The sequence below is a fragment of the Mustela lutreola genome, chromosome X, assembly GCF_030435805.1.
Source record: "Mustela lutreola isolate mMusLut2 chromosome X, mMusLut2.pri, whole genome shotgun sequence".
Taxonomy (NCBI): Eukaryota; Metazoa; Chordata; class Mammalia; order Carnivora; family Mustelidae; genus Mustela; species Mustela lutreola.
The window spans coordinates 91607524-91621760 of NC_081308.1; the positions used below are offsets into that span (position 1 = coordinate 91607524).

The 14237-nt window shown below is 43.7% G+C and overlaps 1 protein-coding gene across 2 annotated transcripts in view; it reads left to right on the plus strand.

Annotated features, from left to right (window-relative positions):
- The window catches only part of RNF128 (ring finger protein 128), a 108063-nt gene that overhangs the window by 34552 nt on the left and 59274 nt on the right, over positions 1 to 14237 (plus strand). Inside the window, exon 1 of one of the 2 annotated variants that reach the window (XM_059157856.1) lies at positions 10745 to 11474. The exons of the other annotated variant lie outside the window; for it this stretch is intronic. Within the exon in view, the coding sequence (XP_059013839.1) occupies positions 10982 to 11474 (493 nt within the window). The 5' untranslated portion in view covers positions 10745 to 10981. Of the gene's footprint in view, positions 1 to 10744; positions 11475 to 14237 lie in introns of those variants that run through there. 2 annotated transcript variants of the gene reach the window in all.

Here is a 14237-nt window from a genome sequence, read left to right on the forward strand (position 1 = left end):
CTACCTTTCTGGGCCTGTCTCCTACTCCTCCTCCTCTTGAGCAGGCACCTAAGTGAAACAATGTTTTCTAAACCTATTCTGCTGTTTCCTGACTTAGAGCTTTGGTTCCTGCTATATCCTTTCCTGATCTATCTTCTCTCCTCATTCATACCTATAAAACCCCACCTGTCCCTTAAGGCCCTACTCAGATGTTACTTTCTCCATGAAATCTCCTCTAATTCCTTGAGTCAGAAGCAAACATTCCTGTCTCTATACTCACACAAGACTGTGTACCCCCTCACAGCACCCATCTCTTTGACAACTCTTTTGTTTAAATGTCATGCCAACACAATAACATGGATGAATCTCAAGTGCATTTTGCTAAGTGAAAGAAGTTTGACAAAAAAGCTACATACTGAATGGAAATACATTCTGGAAAAAGTGAAACCATAGGGACAGAAAACAGACCAGGGGTTGCCAGGGTAAGAGTGAGGGGGCAGGGTTTTGACTATAAAAGCAAAACACAAGGGAAGTTGAGGAGTGATGAGAGTGTTCTGTGTCTTGATTGTGGTCGAGGTTACACAACTGTATGTTTGTTAAAACATGCAGAACTATACACTAAAAAGGGTAAGTTTTACAGTGTGTAAACTATACCTTGAAAACAATGGGAAAAATTCATACCAGATAGATAGCCTGCCCTTCAGGTCTGGCCAGCTATTTACTCGTTCTTCAAATGTACTCTAACATGCCAGGGTAGGAGCTGGGGCTACCAAAAAGAAAAATATGTGGCCCCCCCTCAAGGAACTCAGTCTCTGATGGAGGTGATAGATATGTAGGGAAATAAATGTAGCAGAGTCTGGAAGATGCTACCTATATAATACAGATCCAGTCACATACAGTGAAGGCATAAAGGAAGCAGTAGTCAGATGGCCCTCGATTGTGGTGGGGCTAGCCTTTTAAGTTTAGAAATTTGTATTTTATTTAATATGCAACAAGAAGTTACAGAATTATAGCTATGTTTTGGAAAGCATAATATGGCAGTAAGATGAAGGATGACGTGGACGGAGAGACAAAAAGCAGGGAGATCAATTAGAAGGCTATTTATAATAGTCTAAAAGAAAATTAATATCACTTCTCCATTAGTAGACATTTGAGATTGGACGAAGCTTTTAATTAAAGCTTGTATTGCTGATAATCTAGATGCATGCAGGCAAAAACAAAGAGGGCCCACAAAATTTTTCCTGAAACAATTTACCCCCAGTAGCCTGAGATACTTAATGGATGGACTGTGTTGCTTTGATCTTTTTAATCTTCCCCGACACTGTCATAAGACTTTGTAGACATTAAAAGCTCTAAAAAAGTTTATTATTCTTGTTTTTTTTTTAAAGATCTATTTATTTCTTTGCGAGAGTGAGTAAGCAAGAGAGACAGCACAAGTGGGGGAGGGGCAGAAGGAAAGGGAGAAGCAGGCTCCCCTGCTGTGCAGGGAGCCTGAAGTGTGTGGGGCTTGATCCCAGGACCTTGGGGATCATGACCTGAACTGAAGGCAGATGCTTAACTGACTGAGCTACCCAGGCGCCCCCCAAAATTTATTATTCTAATGAGAAAATTAGAGAACAGGTGAATTTTCCTTTAAATCACTGAAACTCCAAAAGAGAAAATTATAATTCCTACATGCCCAATGATACTACTGCTTACAATTTTGTATGTCAGAGAGTCCAGAGGGTCAAAGTTAGTAAAAAATGTTTTATTCCTAAATTTATATACTGACTGCAGCTATCGGGTGGAATTAATCTGGCACTTTTCCCCCAGGATGTCTGCTTTTCCTTTGCTTGTTCACTGCTACCTAACACGAATTGGAGTGACAGGATTCTGTGAAAAAAAGAAAGCAGGCATTATAAATACACTCTTTCTCTCTCTCTCTCCCTTTTTTTTTTTTTTAATATTACCTCTGTCTTGGAACTTAGAAATCTCTGCTGAAAATGCCTATGAGGGGCATAACTGATAGTTGAAATGTGTGGGATGTTTTCATCCCGTCTTGAATCCAACCAAATAGCAGATCCTGAAATCAGCAGGGTGCTCCACTATAAACACCGTGTGTAGGGTCCAAACATATGCTCTCTTGTCAGGTCTCTAAACACCTCAGCCATCCCCACCTCCGAAAAACGAAGACATTTAATGAACTGGTGAGATTATTGAAGGTAAACTCGACGAGCCTCTTCTTCAAACAAACAAGAGCTTCAGGCTTTCAATTTCTGCTCTTTTTTTTTTTCCTCACGAAGAGCAAACATTACTGAGCCACTTCATTGCCTCTAGTGAAAGGCCTTCTGTGGCTCGAGAGTTGACAACATCCAGAATATTAAGCAGTCACTGACTTCGGCATCTGAACTAGTTTGCTATGAAGAACATGAAGTATACTGATGTTATCTGCCCCCAAAGTTACACAGAGACAACTTAGAAAAAAAGGGATCCTGCCCCCTGCTAACTGGAAGTTGTCTGCCAAGGGAGAAGGGACTTTGTAGATTCCAGAGCGTGCTGTGGTCCGTGGATCTGGGCATTTTCTCCCCCCTTTGGTTATTCCCGGTAGCATTTTTCCTCGTTAAAGTTCCTATGCTTTACACCACATGATTTGTGATGAAGGCAAACCAAAGTTTTGTAGCCACAAAATACCCTTTTGTTGAAGGCCTGCTTGTCCCTTGCCTGGTTCCTGCAACCAATATAACCATAACACTTATCTAATTCTGATGTGACAGAACTTAATTACTGTGTGAATTTTGAGCAGTAAGCCGGCCGATTTCAGTCGTCTCAAGTATGTGATAGCACCCCGTCACTTATTGCCAAATACTTGTTTACTATGTGTTATCGATCAGTTTTGAGCCCTGGCCAGTTGTGGCTAATCCACATGTTCTTGATCAGTTTTGAGCCCTGGCCAGTTGTGGCTAATCCTAATGCATATAGCTGGCAGCTGTGAATTTGTGACTTTGCCCCTTGGAATACAAAGGCTGCTTTGCCCACATTCAGGCAGACTTGAGCTTCTAAAAAAACAAGCCTTGGTCTCGGTAGGTGATTGTGATACAATATAAGTACGTTTATTCTTAAATTGCTTTTCAGAAATCCCAGGTCTACTGGGAATTACCAAATTATGTTCCTATTAAAAAACGAATCCCATTCTGTCCATAGGTTAAACAAAAGCCTCACTGCCCATGTACATGTTTAAGAACTCCCATCCTTGCTAACTTAGCAAACAGATCTATCCTTGCCTGCCAGGCCCACTCCCTCCTGTTATTTGTCCTAGGCAGTGGCAAGATCAGAGACACTTCTTTAGATAGACTATCCCATTTGTTAGGCTTTAATCTGAGGGAACATTACATGGTTCAAAACACAGCTACGTAATTTTGCAATATTATCATCCCTGTTTTATAGTTGATCAAAAAGAAAGAGAAACTTCCTCAGTGTCACATAACCAGTCAACAGCAAAGTTAAAAATAACAACAAAGGTTAGAATGGGCGAGCTCTGTGAATCTAGTCTACTATGTAGCAGGCATGGGTAGGAAGTAAAGCTCAAATATGTGTTCATAACTGTAGGGCAAATTCATTAAAAACATTTTTCTCTGGTCGCCTGGGTGGCTCAGTCAGTTAAGCGTCTGCCTTCAGCTCAAGTCATGATCTCAGGGTCCTGGGATGGAGTCCCGAATCCGGCTCCTTGCTTAGCGGTGAGCCTGTCACTCCCCATAAGAGAGCTTGTGCTCACTCTCTCACTCTCTTGCTCTCTCCCTGACATGTAAATAAAATCTTAAAAAAAGAAAAAAACCCCACCTATTTCTCTCCCATTTTCCCCCAAGTAATTGCTTTCCTCTCTTTCAATAGCACATACGTAAATCTCTTATGGTCACAGATTTATTTCTTTTGAAATCTTCATCTTACTAGAAAAACCTGAAAAGGCATGAGAGGAGACTGCCTGAGACCAGATGAGTTTCCCAACAAGGTTGTCCTGATACTGGCAGTGGAGGGTAAGAACTGCTCCCACTGGAGTCCATTGTTTCCCGCCCACCCTCTGCCCCCAGCACCAACCCTGCCTAATGTTCCCCTGAAGCCCTTCCTGCCCCCACACCTTGGGCTCTTCCCCACCCTTGTTCCTCTTTAGCAATCTGGGATCCCCTCAATCATCTCTCCAAACTCAAGATAGCTGATGTGATTCCCTAGTAGCAACAAAATTGACGCAGTTTAGCACAAATTTTCTGCATTGTCCTCCATCAGTACAATTCCTTTGTGTAGCAGTTTTCATCAATGGACACAAAATGCCCTTTCTTCAGGTGACACAGGTTCAGGCACTACTCTCCATACACATGGTGCGAGTGTGCTCAGTGGAAGATGTAGGCATTAATAAATGACAATGAAGCACTTGACTCAATGTGCTTTCATGATCTCTGTTTAGGAATTTGGGGGCTGCACAGCAGGAAATCAGGGCACTCTGGTGAGGGGGTTCTTATTATACTAAAGCATGTCACTGGATGTGGCTATAAAAATACCCATTCCTTATTGGGGGGGCACATGTTGTGATAAGCACTGAATATTATATGCAACTAATGAATCATTGAACACTACATCAAAAACTAATGATGTACTATACAGTAGCTAACTGCATGTAATTTTAAAAAAGGAAAAAAATACCCATTCTTTCTACCCTCTAATAATAACCTTACTGTACATGTGGAAAGGTAGTAGGGCAGAGTGAAAATGGCATAGAATTTGGAGTCATACTCGCAATGTGAGTTGCAGCTCTGCCACATACTGGTTGTATGACCTTTGGCAAGATACCGTACCTTTCTGAGCCTCATCTTCCTCATCTGAAAAAAAATGGGAATTATAATAATTATAATTACAATGGGATTTCATTACCTGTTGTAAGAACCAACTGATAGAATTAAGGCATGTAAATTGTCTGGCACATAGTAGATTCTCAGTAAATACATTGCCTTCCTGCCTCTACTTTTGAAGGCACTGTTGGACAGAGTGGCAAGAGGTGTAATGGGAAGAGTGTAGCTTTGTACTAAGACGTGGCGTCAAATTCCAATTCTGCAGTTTGGTTACCATGGATGACCTCAACAAGTTACTAAACCTGAGCCTCAGTTTCTTCTTCTGGAACAGGTAGCACATAATACTTGCCTCATAGGCAGAAAGTACCTGATCTTTCTTGATGCTTCTCCATGGTAGCTATTAGTGTTATGGATATAAGAAGACTGCTTCAAATACAGCGGTGGCCCTCTTGTAAAACCCCTCTCTGAAATTCTTTGAGTGCACAAAAGCTTGGTTTCAAAAGATCCCATTTTCTAATGGCTGGGTACCCACTTGAGCTGACCGAAATGTACCTGCACTCAGCAACGATGTTATTTTAAAGTATACTACTCCATCCTATTTTGGACTTTTTGTTTTGTTTGGCTGCTCTCTCTCTCCACACTCCCCATCAGTTTCTTCTTGCTAGCCACAGAACAGCTGCCTAGGGCAGAAATGTGTTGCCATCCCCTCTCTAGGCATTGTCTACACCTATGCTGTGGAGCTGCGTAGCCACAACATTGCTTAAATGCCAGGACACTATTTGTCCCAGATGGTGCCTTGCCATTTATCTAATGGTAAGAAGCCAGATGTGATGTCTCATTTCTTGCAGACATATTAAAGGCTGAACGCTATCGTCCATCTCTGTGCTGGTGCAGAAACTCAGTGTGACGGGAAACTCAATCGGCCACAGCGGTGCCCTTCTGTTGCTTTTGCAGGATGCTGCTCTGCTTATTATTAGGCCATTATTAGACGGTGCGCCACTCAGGGCAGCTTTCATTTCAGTATTGCTGATACAAATATTTGGCAGGCTAGCCTTTGTAGTAGGATTTGAGGAATTCAGAAAGGCTCCTGACCCAAGTGTGTCTCCCTCACGGGTTATAGGGCCTGAAATGCACATAAGAAACATTTCCCTTGAACTTCCTTTGGTATAAGCTGATGTTAAAATGTGGGGCGCCTGGGTGGCTCAGTGGGTTAAAGCCTCTGCCTTGGGCTCAGGTCATGATCCCAGGGTCCTGGGATCAAGCCCCGCATCCATCGGGCTCTCTGCTCAGCAGGGAGCCTGCTTCCTCCTCTCTCTCTGCCTGCCTCTCTGCCTACTTGTGATCTCTGTCTCTCAAATAAATAAATAAATCTTTAAAATGTGAATGCCACTCTCCAGAGGGAAGATCTTGAGTTTTTATCAGCTATTAATACTTAAGAGTCAGAACTGCACTGGCATCCTGATTCTGGGACTAGTTATATGACCAAAGGAAGCTTGCTAGTTTTCTCTGAGGCAGGTTCCTCTTCTGTAAATGGGAATAATAAAGGATGATTGTGAGAATTAAATGAGATAGTGCATGTAAAGAACATAGTAAATGCTCGATGAATAGTAGCTGTTATTAATTAGCCTTAGGGATGGTAGGGCCCTGAGGGAATACATCTAGGGCTAGGATATTTGGTTTGAGGGTATAAGGAATATATATATATATATATATATATATATATATATATATATATATATATATTCATACATATACATATATATGAATAAGGTGAGGTCTGGGACTGAAGCAAAATCAAACTGCTTACATGAACTTTCCAGCAAGAAAAGTGTAGCATTCTTCAGGATGCAATGCTGTGGGAGGTGGTAAACTCTGACACTGGGAGTTTTCAAGCAAAGGCTGGGTGCTGGCTACACATCAGGACTACTCAAGTCTACCCCAGGGCTTCTCAGATTTACTTGCATGTACAAATCACCTGGGGATCTTGTTAAAACGTGGGTTCTGACTCAGCAGGTCTCAGGGTGGGCCCGGAGATTCTTCATGTCTCACAAGCTCCCTGCTGATGCTGATGCTGATGCTTCTGATCCACAGACCTCATTGTTAGCATCAAGACTCTGTTGCGGTTTGAAAAGAAATCACAGCATGACAGAGGGATGTGATTGGAGAAAGCCATGGAGTTACCCAGACAAGTCCCCACAGAGGGGAAGGACTTTGATGCAGTCATGATGCGCAGTCTGGCTCCTAGCTTTGTAGGCTTTGAAATTTGATTGGTCGTATAACCAGAAACCAGGCTCCTGGGGACTGATTCACAGTTCGCCAAATTCACAAGAGACCAATATATACGCCAGAATGCCAACTGATTAATTTATAATGAGAAGTATAACTTCCAAGTGGACCAGATACTAGTGTTTGCTGATCAGTGCATTATCTCCCTGTAGGCATATTTACATGAGGCACTAAAGGATAAAAGGTTGCTTGGTGAGAATGGACCCATAGCAAGGGGAGTTCATAGGATGATTTTAACGGTACATGTCTTCAAGCTTTGATCATCTGTTATCTCCATCTCCACCGCTGGGCTAGACCTCCAGAACCGTGCTGTGGAGGTTAGCTTCCTCACTAGTCTCTCTGCCTCCTGTCTTGTCCTCGTACAACCCAGATGCTCTATTAAGCCTACATTTGACAATAATCATTTATTTGCTCCACTGACTTCCATATAAATTCATAATTTAAAACTCATCATTGCAAAATGCTTTAAATACAGAGTCAAGTTGAAAAAATAATACAGTGAGCACCTACAGACCCACCATCGAGACTCAAAAGTTGTTATCATTTTGCCATATTCCCTTTATGTGTGTATGTGTGTGTGTGTGCATGTATGCACATATGCACTGAGTTGACACCCTCTGGCACAATTTTCCAAACTCTTCATGTTCTGGCACAACCTATTTGACCAGCCTCACTTCCTCTGGCTCTCCCTATGCAACTTGTGTCCCAGCCATAGTTGACTAACGTTAGTTTCCTGAATGCTCCTGGTGTTTTCAAGTAATAGACTATTGCCTCTGCCTGAATACCCTTACTCTCTTTGCCTGATTAACTCTATTTGTTCTTAAAGACTCAGCCATACCCATGTTGCCATAGCAACCGAAGTTTTTCTCAGTCATAACATTTATTAAACTGTACTATTATTACCTGTTTACCTCTGACTTTCCTACTAAACTGTGAACTCATTGAGGGCAGGGACTTTTTTTTTTTTCTTGGTCTCTGTATACCTATACCTCTCCAGTGGCTTTTACTTGGTGGGTGTTCAGTAATCAGAAAATCCAACTGCCCACCAGCCAGTGCTACCTGGTTACATCATATGCACCTCAAGATCAACAGGTCTTGAGAGAGCTCATCTCTCTTCCTACCCTTTCTACACATTTAAAACCCTCCTCCTGATTGAATGCCATTCAGCCTTCCAAACCAAAAACCTCAGAGCAATCCCCAATTCTTCCCTCTTTTTCATCCTTCAAAACATGCTTCCGATCTATCCACTTCTCTTCATCTTCTGGAGTCTGGGCTGGGCCACCTTCATCTCTCACCTGGAGCACTACCAAAAATATGCTCTCTGGGCTCTTTGCTTCTAGTCTTGTCCTCGCCTAGCTATTATTCGCAGAGAAGCCATAACGATCTCTCAAATTCAGATCTGATTATATTACTCCATGTGTAAACACTGATTGTGTTGCTCCTTGCTTTTGGATAAAGTACAAACTCTCTAGTTTAAATGAAAGGACTCTCGAGAACTGACTTCTGTGTACCTGTAGAACTTTATGTCTTGTACTCTGGGTTCCAACCATTTTGTGTTTATAGAGCCTGTAGTACTTACTGTCTCCCAGCATTGTCAGTTTCATGCCTCAGTGCATTCATTCCCTCGTATTATTCAATGCCTAAGAAGGCTAACCCTCTCAAGCTTAGCACAGGTGTAACCTCCTCTGGGCAGCTCTTCCTAACTTCCCAGTCCGGGTGAGGTTCTTCTTTTCTTTTATCCATTACTGCTCTGTGAACACCTCTGTTATAGCATTTACCCTATATACATATAGCACTGTATACTCCAACTATCAGTTTGCTTGTTTGTGTCATAAAAGCTAATAATGTCTTATTTTTTTTTTCCTACCCCAACGCTTAGCCCTTGGCTGGCATACAGTTGATGGGCCATAAATAATTGTTTAAGAATGGATACTAAGAAACATCTCTCCAAACATTCATTTTTTTGTAGATGCCTTATAACAGATCTCTTTAATTTTAAATATAGTGTTTCATTAAAGTACAATACAGTTGATTGCTATGCAGGCAATATTCACTGAATTTTGAGTTCTTTGCCAACTATTTCAGACAATTTCTGGAATTGTACCATTTCTTAGAGATGATTGGTCCTACCTTTTCTTTTTTCCATCGATAATTTTTATCCCAGAGATTAACATCATCAGTAGTTGGGGGTGCTATGCTATTGGCCTCCCATACCAGCCTTGACCTCTAACATAAAAACGTCCTTTTCAGTGTATAGGGTTTATGTTTCACAGAACTGCCTATTTATTTGGATTCCAGGGGATGTTTAGTTAAGGTGTTAATTTTCCTCCAGGTTTCTCTCAAGCCATCAGAGTATCAAGTAAGAATTGTCTCATGCTTAATCTTTGGGAATAATACTGATTAAGTAAGTGTTGGGCCAAGGACTGAGGAGAGTGATTGATAGGGAACTGATCAAATGCTGGGCTGGATAAAGTGAATTGTATCCCTTTGTACTGAAGAAGTGGCTAAAACATCCTGAATGTCATTATCTCTTATTATTATCTCAAAGTGACAAATTTAAAATCATTTAAAAGGTAGGGTGGGGTCCCTGACCCTGTTTAGTAATAACAGTATTTAACAAATATCTTTGTTACACTCTGCTAAGCACAATTCTGAGTACTTTACATGTACAAACTCATTTAATTGTCTGAACAACTTTTGAGGTAGGTTATATTATTATCCCCATTTTACAGATGATGAGGAAACTGAGGCACAGAGAAGTAATTTCCCCAAGGCCAAAAGTTATCCATTCCTGTCGTACAACAGGTGTATTAATTTAGTTTAATCCAATGCATATTTCTGGAGCACCTATTAAATGCAATTGACAGGGTAGATAAAACTTGTACAATTAAAGAAAGGAAGAATCATAACGCAACAGTGCCATGAGTGAATCACCAAGGTGAGCCAGGCTCCTTTCAGTTGGTGGGAAATGAGGAACGATTGTGTAGTTAAGGTCGGGAATGGCGCAGATGTATAGATTTGGTAAACCTGTTCGTGAAAGATGAAGAAAAGAGGCTCAGTTTTGAGGTGTATGGAAAGGGTAATTTTTTTCTGAGGACTAAGATTACTTTCAGAAGGGGCTTCTGATGTAGTCTATTTAGCATGAGGTAAGCGTAAGAAAATACCCAGGTACGACGCCTGTCTGGAGCAGGAAAGGAGAAATGTTCAAAAAAAAAAAAAAAAAAAAGTAACAATGAGCTTTTCCTGCCCCCCCCCACAAGAGAATCAATAACCAGCCTGCCCCCAGCACCACCCACCTACCCAAAACTCCCTTGACTCCAACTCAGACCCTTCGGATCTGTGCTGTTTAGAAGTACTTTCACATTCTAGCAGCCTGAGACTGAAACGGCCTTTAAACAAATGTTCGGAGCGAAAAACCCATTCTTGCAATCCCAAACGGACTCGGATCCTATCCGAGAGATTTTATGGTCGCAGATTCTCTAGCTCCCGGCCTTTTTTTTTTTTTTTTTAACAACAAGCCAAGACACACCTGGCCCTGGCCACACAGCCCGAGAGCCTACTCTAACGCCTGCCCATCCCGCTACCCTTTTAAGAGGCGGATCCCGCAGTGTCCTTTCCTCCCTCCCAGCCACCTCTACCCCCAGTCGTCTGGGCGGAGCTTCTTGCTAAAGCCCCAGAGCCCGACGCGGCCGCAGCAGTAGCGGAGAAAGACCGGAGACGCTAGGAGCTGAATCTGCCGCAACCGCTCGGCTGGACGCTACGTGCCTCGGGGCTCCCACCTCGCTCCCGCGCGCGCCGGCCCCTCCCCACCTGGCGCGCACCTGGGCCGGGCCGGGGTCCTGCCGAGAGCCGGGAAGGCGCGTGCCAGGGGCCCTCGGGAACCGCAGAGCGCGCGAGCCATGGGGCCGCCGCCTGGGGCCGGGGTCTTATGTCGCGGCGGCTGCGGCTTTTCCCGATTGTTGGCGTGGTGCTTCCTGCTGGCTCTGAGCCCCCATGCCCCCGGCTCCCGGGGAGCCGAGGCCGTGTGGACCGCGTACCTCAACGTGTCCTGGCGGGTTCCGCACACCGGAGTGAACCGCACAGTGTGGGAGCTGAGCGAGGAGGGCGTGTACGGCCAGGATTCGCCGCTCGAGCCTGTGGCGGGGGTCCTGGTGCCGCCCGACGGGCCGGGGGCGCTCAACGCCTGTAACCCGCACACGAATTTCACAGTGCCCACGGTCCCGGGGGACTGGGGAAGCTCCGTGCAGGTCTCTTGGTTGGCCCTGATCCAGCGCGGCGGGGGCTGCACCTTTGCCGACAAGATTCACCTGGCGTACGAGAGAGGGGCGTCTGGAGCCGTCATCTTTAACTTCCCGGGGACCCGCAATGAGGTCATCCCCATGTCTCACCCGGGTGAGTGCAGCTACTACATTGAGCCCCATCAACCCCCTACCAAAGCCAGTTTTTGTCCCTTTTTTTTCCCCCCTTATTTTCCTCGGTGCTGTCTTCCTCCTATCCCCTTGCTCCGAAGGGAAACCGAGTGCCCTTTCTGTCCCCACCGAGTGAGGTAGGGTCCTCTCCTTCCCGAGATTTCACCCTGCGTGGGGGGAGGGGGTGTTGGGCGAGAAAATCCTCCAGGATTTGCCCGTCTGGTGGAAAAGGGCAAGACAAACGGAGTGTGGAGGCTGGCAACTAGAGAGGACTGTTGGGGCTCTTTGCGTCCCCTTTACCTGGTGTTCCACAAGGGCTCCTTGCACTATCTGCTTTGTTGGTGGGCACTGGCTTTGCAATCCTGACAGGACAGAAGGCTACCTGGAAGTCCCGTCCTCACTCGTTTCCAGTTAAACAGCCTCAGGCCCAAAGCAGGGTTTTCCCTCCTCTCTCCGTGTTTTTCTCTCCGTGTTTCCTAGTATCAGGTACGAGATTGTGTTACTGTGCCCTGGTAACCTCATTGCAGTTTGAACAGAAACTTTGCCTAGTTCTTGGGCTCTTCTCTGCCCCCCGCGGGGTCTCAGGTCCCAAGTGATCGTCAGTATCATTGCTTTCATTGGCCTTTGAAAGATCCGATTAAGGTTATTGAGTGGTGAAACAGGTGATCAATGTTACCGGAAAAAGAAGAGCTTTGTGCTTGAGGATAGCAAAGGCCTAGACTTTGGGGCAAAAGTAGTCTGGGTAGGCCTTCATTTTGTGGGGATGTTGTGGGTTTTCCCCTTTTTGGTGATTCTTCCAGAAACCTTATTTGTGATAAGGTAGTCTTAGCATATGTATGCTTATAAGCCCCAGAAGACAGAGAAAAAAAATGGATAGAAGGGAAGGGACACATAGTAGCAGTATATCATAATTGTTGAGAGCTGGGGCCCAAGTCAGACCTTGGTTAAATTCCGGCTCCATTGCTAACTAGTCCTGTGACCTTGGGCAACTTATTTGAAGTCTTTGAGCCTGTGTTCCCTGTCAATCAAAAGGGAAAGAACTAAGAACTACTCCCACAGGTTTGCCTTGAGGATGAAATGCAGTAACGCCTGTAAAGAGTTTAACACACCATCCTTCTCAATAAAAGCTAGCTGATAGGATTAGCCTTTTAGGGAATCACTGGGGAGCTGAATCTGCTTATTTAAGTGCTAGAGGTTTTGTGTGAGGTTGGCCCAGCCTAGAGAGAGCATTCCCATTGAGTGGCTGGGTTGTATAATGGAAAGAGCACTGGGTTGGAACTCAGGAGATCTGAGTTCTTTTAGTCCCTTCTTTGCCTCTAGCAGCTTTGTGACCTTGTACAGATTACTCGCTAGCCAAGTGATAGTAGAGAGGTAGAAGGTGGAAGCCAAACTGGCAGCGTGTGGAGAGGCAAAAGCGAACTAGATGAACTCTTAAGATTCCTTCCAGCTCTAAAGTGCTGTGATTCTTAGATTTGAATATCGGCTAAAGGAGCAGCTGTATCTCTTAGTTGATAATTCATTGGTTTGAATGAAATTACTTTTTAAAGCCTGATAAAAATGAAGAAGGATTTGACAAAATTTGAGTCCTTCTGTTTCCATCGGCTACCTAAATGCAAAAGTTTGACTTTGTCTCCTCCAAATGAGATTCATTTGCATGGGTGATTGGGAATTGAAGAGTACCCTTTAATAAGTCCCTGTTTAGAGGGCTTTCATCCTAATTCTGTTAAGAATATAAGCTTATATTTGTCCAATAGTTTTAAGGGACAATAAAATTAATTTTTGTTGAGCTCCCACTGAGTGCCAGGCTCTCTACATACATCTTACTCGTACGTTATTGAGAGACCATATGGTGCACTAGGAAAAGCACAAGCATTGTAGTCAGGAATGGGTATCAAATTCTGGCGGGGGGGGGGGGTTCCCTTCTTCTTCTTTTTTTTTTTTTTACATTTTATTTCTTTTCAATGTTCCAAGATTCATTGTTTATGCACCACACCCAGTGCTCCATGCAATATGTGCCCTCCTTAATACCACCACCAGGCTCACCCAACCCCCCCACCCACTCCCCTCCAAAACCCTCAGTTTGTTTCTCAGAGTCCACAGTCCCTCATGGTTTCTCTCCCCCTCGGATTTCCCCCAACTCACTTCACTCCATCTCCCAATGCCCTCCATGTTATCCCTTATGCTCCACAAGTAAATGAATTCTGTTTTTACTACATAGTAGCTTTGTGTCCTTGGTCAGGCTCTTTAACTTTACTGAGTCTCCGTTTCTGCATCAGTAAGATGGAGATACTTCTATTGCCATGATTCTTAAAGATAACAAATCAAAACCACCTAGCAGATAATAATCACAATCAAGTACAGTTAATTGTTACAATAGGTTAATGCTAACAAGATGCAAAACACATACAAATAAATGTTCATGCAGCTGTCAGTTTGAATCTAACCATGGCTGTTTTGTTTCAGGATACTATCAGGTAGAAATAAAGCCGTAAATATTGACCACCTAATTAAAGTACACTCAGAAAGGTATTTGGGGACTTTAAAAATTTCTTCCTGACATGATAACCATAGTAAATTTTACCATTAGGGCAACTAGCCATCAAAATACCACCTAGTTACTTGAAGTATAGAATCACATTTCTTCCATAAACTCCTAGAGAAACCGCTTTTCAACACAGGGGGAACATCACTTTGCATTTCATGCACGTGTGTTGTTGAACATTTGTTCCAAGTTCTGTGTGTTTTG